The sequence below is a fragment of the Bos indicus genome, chromosome 5, assembly GCF_029378745.1.
Source record: "Bos indicus isolate NIAB-ARS_2022 breed Sahiwal x Tharparkar chromosome 5, NIAB-ARS_B.indTharparkar_mat_pri_1.0, whole genome shotgun sequence".
Lineage (NCBI taxonomy): Eukaryota > Metazoa > Chordata > Mammalia > Artiodactyla > Bovidae > Bos > Bos indicus.
The window spans coordinates 47,491,900-47,504,488 of NC_091764.1; the positions used below are offsets into that span (position 1 = coordinate 47,491,900).

Sequence of the window (12,589 nt, forward strand, 5' to 3'; positions counted from 1 at the left end):
CACAGTGTATCAGAACACAATAAATAGAGATGGGAATACCAGACCACTTTACCTGCCTCCTGGGAAACCTGTATGTAGGTCAAGAAGCAACAGTTAGAACTGGACATGGAACAATGGACTGGTTCCAAATTGGGAAAGGAGTACATCAAAGCTGTATATTGTCACCCAGCTTATTTAACTTATATGCAGAGTACATCATGCAAAATGCCAGGCTGGATGAAGCACAAACTGGAATCAAGATTGCCAGGAGAAATATCAATAACCTCAGATATGCAGATGACACCACCCTTATGGCAGAAAGTGAAGAAGAACTAAAGAGCTTCTTGATCAAAGTGAAAGAGGAGAGTGAAAAAGTTGGCTTAAAGCTCAACATTTAGAAAACTAAGATCATGGCATCCAGCCCCATGATTTCATGGCAAATAGATGGGGAAACAGTGGAAACAGTGGCTGACTTTATTTTTCTGGGCTCTAAAATCACTGCAGATGGTGATTGCAGCCATGAAATTAAAAGACACTTACTCCTTGGAAGGAAAGTTATGACCAACCTAGACAGCATATTGAAAAGCAGAGACATTACTTTGTCAACAAAGGTCCCTCTGGTCAAGGCTATGGTTTTTCCAGTGGTCATGTATGGATGTGAGAGTTGGACTATAAAGAAAATTGAGCACCGAAGAATCGATGCTTTTGAACTGTGGTGTTGGAGAAGACTCTTGAGAGTCCCTTGGACTGCAAGGAGATCCAACCAGTCCATCCTAAAGGAAATCAGTCCTGAATATTCTTTGGAAGGACTGATGCTGAAGCTGAAACTCCAATACTTTGGCCACCTGATGCGAAGAGCTGACTCATTTGAAAAGACCCTGATGCTGGGAAAGATTGAGGGCAGGAGGAGAAGGGGACGACAGAGGATGAGATGGCTGGATGGCATCACCAACTCAATGGACATGGGTCTAAGTGAACTCCAGGAGTTGGTGATGGACAGGGAGGCCTGGCGTGCTGCAGTTCACGGGGTCGCAAAGAGTCAGACACGACTGAGCAACTGAACTGAACTGATGGTTTTTCCAGTAGTTATGTAGGGACATGAGAGCTGGACAATATTTGAGCAAACTCTGGGAGATAGTGAAGGACAGGAAAGCCTGGTGCTCAGCCTTTTTTATTGTCCAGCCTGGCGTGCTTCAGTCCATGGGTTACAAAGAGTCGGCTGAACAACAACAACAATCAAAATGACATCAGGCCTCTCAACCCATAGCAATTCTGGAATCTAGAAACCAATGGAAGAGTGCCTTCAAAGTTCTGCAGAAAAGGAATTTCTAGCCTAGAATTCACCATCTAGCAAATTTGAAAGTAAAACAAAGACAACTATGAAGGATTCAAAATACTCTCCTCCCAAGCGCTCCTCCTGAGGAAGCTATTAGAGAATGTGTTGTTGTTTAGTCCCTAAGCCATGTCTGACTGTTCTGTGACCCCGTAGACTGTAGCCCTCTGGGCTCCTCTGTGTCCCAGTCACTGAAAGTGTAAAGTCAGGAGGGAGAATTGGATTCAGGAGGCAAGGGCTTCAAGGATGCAAGAGGGAAGTGTTAAAAGATAAAATAAGGCATATTAAAAATTTTAAGAGTCTATTTGAGCAAAAACTTGATTCATATCTTACAGTGTCAAACCAGAAGTAGTTAGGAATGCTCTCCGAACAGGAGTCTGGAGATAGACATATACAGGAAGATTGGAGGCAAAGAAAGGAAATGATTTGATTGGCTATAAACCCTACTTGGCTACTTGTGACTGGTTGTCCTTAGTATTTTGATTTATAACCTTGTAAAAGCTTAGATTTTGGTTGGCTTTCATGGGCCAAGAAAGACAGATGAGATTGTTGGATGGCGTCACTGACTCAATGGACATGAGTTTGAGCAAGTTCTGGGAGTTGATGATGGACAGGGAAGCTTGGCATGCTGCAGTCCATGGGATCACAGAGTCGGACACAACTGAGGGACTGAACTGCACTGATATGATATCACTTTATGTGCCGTGCTAAGTCGCTTCAGTCATGTCCGACTCTGTGTGACCCTATGAACTGTACCCCGCCAGGATCCTCTGTCCATGGGATTCTCCAGGCAGAATACTGGAATTGATTGCCATTCCCTTCTCCAGGGAACCTTCCCAACCCAGGGATCAAGCCAGCGTGTCTTAAGCCTAACCCGCTTTAGCAGGCAGGTTCTTTAACACTAGTGCCACCTGGAAAGCCCAATATCACTTTATATATAGAATCTAAACTATGATACAATGAACCTATTATGAAATGGAAACAGACATGGACATAGAGAACAGACTGGTCATTGCCGAGTGGGGAAAGGGCTGGGGAAGGGATGGAATGGGAGGTTGGGGTTAGCAGATGTAAGCTTTCATATATAGGATGAATAAACTAGGTCCTGCTGTATAGCCCAGGGAACAATATTCAACATCCTGTGATAAGCCATAATGGAAAAGAATATTAAGAAAAAATGTGCATATATGTATAACTGAATCACTTTGCTATATAGCAGAAATTAATACAACATTGTAAATCAACTATACTTCAATAACATTTTTTAAAAAGAAAAAGCATGGTGCTAGGGTGTACAAACCATGACTGAGCCCTCAAAGCCCCAAATCCCTGGCCACCTTTAAACATGCATGGTAAGCATGGTAGTGACCATGTCAGGGGCTCTTACAGATTTGGGCCCGCTTCTGGGTTCAGTTTCGTCACTCCAGTGGACATCCACCCTGATGAACCTTTCAAACCTCAAGTTGGAACTTGATTAAAAGAGAAACAGAAGAAGGTAGTAAACATGAAATGGCCTCCATACATGTCTGCTGCTGCTGCTGCTAAGTCGCTTCAGTCGTGTCTGACTCTGTGCGACCCCATAGACGGCAGCCCCCTGGTTCCCCTGTCCCTGGGATTCTCCAGGCAAGAACACTGGAGTGGGTTGCCATTTCCTTCTCCAATGCATGAAAGTGAAAAGTGAAAGTGAAGTCGCTTAGTCATGTCCGACTCTTAGAGACCCCATGGACTGCAGCCTACCAGGCTCCTCCGTCCATGGGATTTGCCAGGCAAGAGTACTGGATTTGCCATTGCCTTCTCCAATACATGTTTGTAGATCATTTGAAGTTTCAAACCTCTCTGCCAAGCTGTGTGGGTTTGTCCAGAGGTCAGTGTTATTTTCCTCTGTTAGAAGGATGACAGAGATGAATTTGATGTATTTTTGTTGCCTGTACTATTATTTTGTTTTAGCCCATTTCAGTGGACCATGAATTTTTTTAAAAACCAAAGGAAATATCAAATGCTCTTTGACGGTCACTAAAGCTTGGGAAAATACTGTATAAATTCATTGGCAGATGGTAGGAAAGCTGTATTTACTGGTCAAAGTTTTTGTTTTTGTGCTCTATGCCCAGAACAATTTGCTGTTCTGAAATATAACATGAGTAAAACTGCTGAGTGTTTATATTTCTCTGGTGAAATTATAGCAAATCGTTGAGTAGAGGTTTAAATCATGAATTAATTATAGTGAACAGAATGTTTTGCATTCTTTGCTAGAAGCTAAGAATAATGATTGGATGAAGTCCCATTAACATTTACTGTGGACTAACTCAGTGGGTAAGGTATTGGTATATGTGTTTGCTTTTTCTTTCAATGATGTGTTGAGATATTAAACCATCTGTTCTTGTGCATAAACATTTTCCTGGGATTCATATGGGATTATGGGATATGATATGGTTCTATGATTATTATGGGGTGATCGACTGTTTATAATAAAATCTTACTTTAGGGGCCTTTTAATGATCCTTAAAAGGAAATCACTCCAGGCTTCAATGTTGGCAAAACATCTCCTCTTGGAGGCATATTGTTGTTTACAAATGTTGGTATGGTTCATTTTAATCATCAAATTCCTAAACTAAATGTAAATTTTCTAGGTCAAGATGATACTTTTGTTCTTACATGTACTATAATTCATTTTGAGGATTAATTATAAGACTAATTCCTAATTACTTTTCATTATTATTATTTCATTATCACCAAATAGAAATATTCATAAGAAAAGCTATAAGCCCATAACTGACCCCTGTTCAGAATAATAGTTTTAAACTCAGTAAAAGTTACGTGTACATGTTTAGAATATAAATGTATATAAAAATACATAGAATCAGTTCACATTTCTGAACATTTTCGGAGCACTCTAGGTATGAATTTGTGAACAAAACTTTAGGATTTATAGTCTATCTAGCAGAAGATTTCCTTCTGGGGGAAAAAAAAATTACATCAGTGATTCTCACCCACTTTCCACACAGTACACTTGAGTAGTATGACAGGGCCCCATAAAAGAGTGGCACCTCCTCGCTGGTAAGGAGTGAAAGAAGGGGTGGGAGAAGGGATTACATGTAAGTATCATCAAGCTGCTGCTGCTGCTAAGTCACTTCAGTCATGTCCGACTCTGTATGACCCCATGGACGGCAGCCCACCAGGCTCCCCCATCCCTGGGATTCTCCAGGCAAGAACACTGGAGTGGGTTGCCATTTCCTTCTCCAATGCATGAAAGTGAAAAGGGAAAGGGAAGTCGCTCAGTCGCGTCTGACTCTTAGCGACCCCCATGGACTGCAGCCTACCAGGCTCCTCCGTCCATGGGGAGCCCCTAATTGCTTTTAATACTGTACTGTTGGACTCTTCGTCCTTCACTTCACTCTGCTGAGAATCACAGATTGAAACAGATTTAATCCTGATGGACAGCTTTCACTTGCTTTCTCCAGTTGCAAATTTAAAATAACTTTGCTTGCATTTTTAAGTTTCTAAGTACTTTAACACAAACATATTTTTGTATCAAGAAGGGATAATGTGCACATTTTTAAATTCATTTACTGATTCTCTTTGCTTTGCATACAAATTGAGCTTGTACTAACAGTTGCTATAAAATGAGACTTGTACAGTAATGGGTGAATCATGAATATAAAGGTGTGACTGTTCTATCCTCATTATTACAGCACCTTCCAGTAGAAAACCAGGAGACCCCCTGGTTATATCAGATATCAAGAAAGGCAGTGTGGCACACAGGTAAGAAAGATGGATTTACTGGTTCATCCCAAGGTATTTCTTAATTACAGCAGGAATGACTTCTTCCACACATGAGACAACCTTGTTAATGGGCCATGGTATTCTCAGTATTTTCCAGGCAGCCACAATTAATTGATCATATTTGACATCCCTAATGCTAATGGCATGTAGAGCTTTTCCTCAGTGTCACTTTATTTTTGCACCTAGTGCAGATAACCATCACCTAAAGATGCTTTTTAGGGTCTTTCATGAGTCCAACATAGCCTTTCCTACACTGATCATCTTCCACCCTTCACTTTTCCAGCTAAAAAACTGAAAGTGGCCCCAGTTATGAGAGTCACCTCACATGCAAATAATAGATTTGGGGAGAGTTTTACTAGATGCTAGAACGTCCTCCCTAGTCAAGCCAACATCCTCCCTTGAGCCTCAAACAATGTGTATGTCTCCTATTTGATCCATTGACCTTGAACCTTTGATCCAAGGACTCTCAAACTTTTAATTTCACAGATCAAAATATTTTTAATTGATTAGGAATATTGATGTAAGACTGTTAACTTTCTTTTTCTTTTTCAGTTAAGGATTTTACAAATCTCATCTATTGTTACAGTCATTTCATTAGAGGAACATTTTAATACTCAAAAAGTAGGAAGGGCATTAGTTTAGGTATGTAGGTATAGGTTCAGATCCTGTGATAAGGAAACTCATAAGTAGTTAGTTTCTCATACAGCAGTTGGCAGGTAGGCAGGCAACACAGGGCTGGAGAAGCACATCTACCTGTCCTTTCCGGCTGGCTCCGATTGTTGTGATTTTCCAACCCTAGAGGGGATCAGGGGTGGTGCCCAGAGAGTCTGGCATGTGCGTCTTTAGGGGATGACCCAGAAGAAGGAAAGGGAGAGTGGAGACTAGGAAGCAGTTAGCAATCAGATTCATAGATATAATGCATAAAGGATGGTTCTTAGCAAAACGTAACCTTCCTTACAAATACGTGTGCATATACATATAGAAGCACCTATAAGCAAATATACATTCTCATTGTTTTTCCCATCTCATGATAGACCTTAAAAACTTTCAAGACCTGCAGCAGTCCATAACCAGTATGAGACCCTCAGTGGCCATTTTCCAGTTCACCTTTTCTCCCCACTGCAGCCACAGTGAGCTCCCTGGTGCAGGTGGAGATGCAGAGACACCAAAACCCTGACCTCCCCCAAGCCCATCCCACCTGACTCCCCTCACTCCCTCTACCCTCCCCTATATCTGGACTGCCAAGGACCACAGGTGCAACAACGCAAAGAAGCATAAGGATGCCAGGGCCGTGTAAACCCAGGCTCGTTACACACCTTCCTGGGAACCTCAGAACTCCTGAGCGACACGTAAATGGTTGTCCTGATCTAATTAAAGAAAGTAGAATAAAAATGTTTCTTAATAATCTGCAATTGAATGTCACAGCAGCCATCCACAATAAGACTGGAGAAAGGGGATATATCAATAAAACGCAGTTTTTCAAAGTTGAAGAATCATATTTCCCCTAAAGACTACCATAATGCTACTTTATGCTGAATGCCTTTAACCTAGTTAAGTGTTCATCATTAAGCATGCATTTGCTATGCCTTTACTAACAGAACAGGAACCTTGGAACTTGGGGACAAGTTACTAGCCATAGATAACATCCGGCTGGACAACTGCTCCATGGAAGATGCAGTGCAGATCCTCCAGCAGTGTGAAGACCTGGTGAAGCTCAAAATCCGCAAAGATGAAGATAATTCAGGTATTGATCACCTCCGCAGTTAAGACTGATTTCTCTAACTGCCCATCTGTCACCAAAGATACTAGATCTTGATTTTTTACATACAACAGCTGGCTAGTGACATTGCAGCAGTGTTTTCTATAGTTAAGAGGGTCTTTAAATCGTGTGTTAAGAGTGTAGTTTGAATTTTAAATAATAGGGTTTTTTAATGATGTAATTAAGATATTTACATTATATAAATGTTACAGCTGTATTAAAATAATTTTTAAAGATGAAAAGTAAATCATCACCCGATACCACCCTAACAGAATAGAAATAATCATTTGCTAGTTGATGTTATATTACATAATAATAACTTCAGTGCATGTTCTATTTTTTATGTAGCTATATATACATGGTACCACTTTACAAATCCTTAACAGCTATTTTAATTTACTGCCCATAGTTTATTCACCTTTCTTTTCTTCTGTCTTAGATTGCTCCCATTTGTTTCATTCTGTAGGTGGCACAATAATGGATATTTTCATGTGTAGATATCTTTATTCAACTTTTCTTCTTTTGAATTATTTCTTTAGGAAATATTCCTAAATAATAGAATGGCTGAGTCAAAATAAAAAGGGACTTTTTATGATTCCTGATGAGTCTTGTGCCATGTTGCTTTCTTAAAGGGCTATATCCATCTTCAGTGCTTCTAGTAATGTGTGAATACAGGGGTGCAGTGCTTCTCAGACTTGAGAAGGCCTCAGACCACCTGAAGACCTTGTTAAAACACAGTCCCTGAGCGCTAACCCCAGGTGGGGACTGAGACTATCATTTCTAGCAAACTTCATTTTGATGCTGCTGTGGCCAAGACTCAGTAATCTGAGTAGTCGCCTGCAGATCCCCTTTTATCTGATTTGGATAAGAACTCAAGCTAATCAAAACAAGAGTCAACTAACATCGGGATTTCTAAAAAGTGACATATATCTATAACATAAACATTTTATTTAAAAATGTACCGATCTTATGCGTGAAGCCAATACTTTCTGCTGACTATAGTTATAAATCTTTCAACTTGTTTGCCTAAGTCATACCCATAATACACAGTTTAAGATTTCTAGGTTTGGGGGAGGATGTTGTTTTGCTTTAATACAGTGAGATTTTAAAGAACTTAAAGCAATCTGAATGCTTACTCCAACTAGATTTTTATCTCCCTAATGTTTTCAAGTTTTCCCTCTATTTAATTATTCATTGATTTTTGCCCAATAATCCCCCTTATTGAATCTTTCCAAAGCATTTTACTTTTTCATAGTTCCAATATACTCATATTTCATAGGTTATATAAGATTCATCAAATTATACAGTTAAAATAACAAGTGAAACCGGCAGAAACAGGCTTGGAAATAAACCTAATTGACTCTAAATGTTAAGCTTTTGACTCAATTGTATACATATATGGCTTAGATGATACAGTGTCTGCCTACAATGCCGGAGACCCAGGTTCAATCCCCGGGTGGGGAAGATCCTCTGGAGAAGGAAATGGCAACCCACTCCAGTACTCTTGCGTGGAAAATCCCATGGGAGGAGCCTGGTAGGCTGCAGTCCATGGGGTCGCAAAGAGTCAGACACGACTGAGCAACTTTACTTCACTTCACTTTGACTCAATTGGTAGCAGAAACAGAGGTACATAGGGTGCTATTGATACAAAGGGAAACATTATTCTGAATCATTCAATGGCATTGGTCGGTATATTTTACAAAGAGGATGGAGAGTCACAATAAATCCAGTAAATTGGTTACAGGGAGATGGTTAAAAGAGTTTCTACTGAATAATTTCATCCCAACCAATAACGAGTAGTTCTCAATGTCCTGCAATCTCCTGGAATCTAATCCTCTAGATCCAGAGTTCACGGTCACATCAGGCCATGTGTTTGTGAGTACTATTCAGAGCCAAAACAAGTTGGTAGTTACATCCATCAGTACCACTGGTAAGGATAATTATATCCAAATATACTTTATAATGAACCTTTAAAAATATGCACAGATTTCTTCTAGTTATTTCACAAGCAACTGATTTTCCTCACCAACATTTGCATTTCTCTCCTAACAAGCATACCTCAATGGTACTTTTTGGGGGAGGATTTGTTTTAAAAGAAGGATAAAGCCTCCAGCATCAGGCTGGGTTCTGTCCTAGTGAAGAGGCAAAGCCCTGTGGAGAAACCCATTTCGCATGATTTGCCAAGCTAAGCAGATCTTAGCTACCTTCCTTGCAGAGTGCAGAAGCCAAGCCAGAGATGAATATGTATGATGTTTGTGGCTGGCAGTGTTCCCAGTTCCAAAACCAGGCAGTGCACACACACGCTGAGAAGTTTCAGAAACAACTGAGCACTTGGAGAGCCACGTCTTACTTCAGTTGCTTCTTCCCTTTGGCTCATTTTTTCCCCCTTTTAGTTCTTTCCCCCTACAATCCCTATGCCTAATACTATGGTAAGGATCATGCTTGTTAGGTACTTTTTAAAAATTTATAAGTGTTTTCAATTTTTTAAATCTTAAAATCTCCCATTGAAAACCATTCAACTAACCAAAATAAGACTGTAAATATAGGTGTTAAGAGATATTTACCCAAACCAGATTTTCTCAAGTCAGCATACTGAAACCTATACTCAGACACATTTTTATAACAGACCACTAACTGAACATTATCATCTGATCATTGATTTGGAACAATTTGAGTGTTTCCATATCCTTTTCCACTGTGAGAATACAAGTATAATTTGAGTAACCAAGTTCTTTTTTATTCACAGCAAAGCAAGGAGGGGATTATTCAGTGCAAAACTTGGACTTCGACTAGTTCAAGGCCGACTACATAGTCATAAAGAGCACACTTTTAAATCAGACCTGTGTTTAAAGTTCAGTTCTACTACATTTGAGCTGAATGCGTCTGGGCAAGTTACTTAACCTGCCTGAGATTCGGTTGTACTTTCAGTAATATGTGCAAAATAATACCCTCCTCGGGGTGCTGCTGTGGCTTGTTGAGAGAGTTACTGGCACAGTCAGTATTCAATAACTTGGGACTATTTGATTATTATTATTATATTCTGAAATGCTTTTCCCCACATTAGTTCTGATGCTAGGTCAAGATATAAGTGAGTGGAAAATAAGCACTATTCATGACAATAGTCACTGATTTTGAAAGTCTGACACTGTGCTTAATCTGAAATTAAGCTGGTGATTTAAATTGTCTCAATATTTGTCTCAATCCTTTGTCTCAATATTTGAATTGTAATCAGAATGGTAATATGCAGTATATATTCTTCACTCTCTAAAATATTACTTACACGAATATTGAACTTTCTATACCAGTAGACTTCAGGAGTCTTCCAGTTCTCTTTTTATTTATTTATTTACCTTGTTTTATTTGGTTGAGCGGGATCTTATGCTGCATGTGGGCTTTCTCAGTTGCAATGATCAGGGGCTACTCTTGGTTGTAGAGCACAAGCTTCGCACGGTAGTGGCTTCTCGTGCTGCGAAGCACAGGCTCTAGGGGCATGGACTTCAGTAGTTGTGGCACAGGGGCTCATTAGTTGTGGCTCTCGGGGGCCCTAGAGCTCAAGGGCTCCAGTAGTTGTGGTATACAGGCTTTAGTTGCCCGCGACATGCGAAATCTTCCCAGACCAGGGATCGAACCCATTTCCCCTGCATTGGCAGGCAGATTTCTATCCACTGTACACCAAGGAGGTCCCCAGTTCTTTCCTTAACTGTCTGCTCCTCTCCATCCTTGGTTCTGTCATCAGTTACAGAAAATTTATCATCGTACTTGATATAACTTGGTTTCCTAAACTAGTAATACTGCACTTGAGTTTAACAGATGTTGCTTCTTCCAGCTGCACCAGTTTCATGGCTCTGCCTTGCACTTTACCCATGGAGATGGCAGAGCTATTTTCAAATATTGTTGAAGTGTTTATTTCTCATTCAGTCATGCCATTGGCATTTATTTAGTGTCTGTAAGGTACTAGGGACTGGCAGTCCTTAGACTAAAAAGGACACAATCTCTGCCCTAAATCAGTTACCACCTTATAGAGAAACAGAAGAAAATAATTAGCAGTATGATGAATGTTCTAGGTGTGTGTACAAAATGTTAAGAGAATATGAAGGCACCCATTTGAGACTGGGGAACTCAAGTAAATGCTTCTAGCAATCCTGATCTCGAAAGTATTTGGGATGTGTTATTAAAAATTAACAAGAGGAACCAAAGGAAGTCAGAGAGCATGATACATCCTAGTAGCACATACACTTAAAGTAGAAAGTTTGTGTAAGGACTCAGTAGTAGGTGAGGAGATAGATACACTGAAACCAGATCATTATGGTCCTTCTAACCTACTGTTTAAATTTTAAAACAAAAGCAAGATAAAATGTTATTCCATTAAACACAATTTTTTTTCATTGGACTACATTTCACCTCTTAAGTGTGGAAAATTTAGGATCCAAATTGAGACACTATAAATATAAAATGGGCTTCCCAGGTGGCTCACTGGTAAAGAGTCCACCTGCCAACACAGGAGTTGTGGATTCAATACCTGGATCAGGAAGATCCCCTGAAAGAGGAAATGGAAACTCACTCCAGTATTCTTGCCTGGAGAATTCCATACTGAATTTTTCAAGACTTAGTACAAAAAATATAGAATATCTCAGTAATAATTTATTTAGATAGATTATATGTTGAAGTAGTACTTTGCTACATTGGGTTAATTATTAAGATTAATTTTTTTAGAAAAAGGAATTTGAATTTTACCCCAGAAGCCAATGGGAAGCCATTAAAAGATAAAAGAGCAGAGGAATGAGGCCATAGTATTTTGTCAGTGACCAGTGCTTGCAATCACTTACTGAAGCATTAAAGATGCATTTAAGAGAGTCCGAATTAACTCTGTTTCTAGCCCAGGCTGGGGGAAGCAGTAGAACATAATGACTAAGAACACTAGACTGACTTCACAAGTGACAAGCTGGCGAACTTGGGAAAATTAATTTCTCTGAGTATTAGTGTCCTCATCCATAACATCTATTGAATGTCTCCTACACAAGACTGTTTTAGGGATCAAAGGAGGCGATATATTTAAGCACTCAATAATGTATGGCACTAAGTAAGGCCCAGTGAATGCTGACTACCAACAGCCATTATTAGGATGTTTTAAAAATTAATTTTAGCTTTATTTTACTATAGCCAAACTTTTTGAAACACTTGGGAGTATAGTGGTTCCCCTCCCTATATTCTGTGGCTGCTCTGCCTAGAGGAGCTTTTGCATTTGTCATCTTTCACTACTACAGAGAATAAATCAAGTAGAGTCGATGATGGGTGGGCTTCCCAGGTGGTGGAGTGGTAAAGAATCTGCCTGCCAATACAGGAGACCCAAGAGATACCTGAGTTCTATCCCTGAGTCGGGAAGACCCCCAGAAATAGGAAATGGCAACCCACTCCAGTATTCTTGCCTAGAAAATCTTATGGACAGAGGAGCCTGGCAAGATATAGTCAATGAGGTCACAAAGAGGCAGACACAACTGAGCGATGGAACACACACAGAGCCAGTGGGTGCTTTTCTGGGTCTGAGCATTAAAACAACGGCTGTTACCTAATTACCAAGACTTCAAAGATGCAATAACCCCCTTGAAAGAAAACCTATAGCCTTGTCTGCATCTAGATCAAAATGTGTATGAAGAGGGGAGAGTTTAGAGCTCTGAGAGCAAAATAGTAGAGAATTTGGGGGAAATTGTGGCAAGAAATAGATGGGGGCTTCCAAATCC

The 12,589-nt window shown here is 40.0% G+C and overlaps 1 protein-coding gene across 10 annotated transcripts in view; it reads left to right on the plus strand.

Annotated features, from left to right (window-relative positions):
* GRIP1 (glutamate receptor interacting protein 1) overlaps window positions 1-12,589 on the plus strand; it is a 502,117-nt gene that overhangs the window by 424,933 nt on the left and 64,595 nt on the right. For all 10 annotated transcript variants that reach the window (XM_070789346.1, XM_070789345.1, XM_070789349.1 and 7 more), the window contains 2 exons: window positions 5,002-5,071; window positions 6,691-6,836. In XM_070789346.1, coding sequence (XP_070645447.1) covers window positions 5,002-5,071; window positions 6,691-6,836 — 216 coding nt within the window. The remainder of the gene's footprint in view (window positions 1-5,001; window positions 5,072-6,690; window positions 6,837-12,589) is intronic.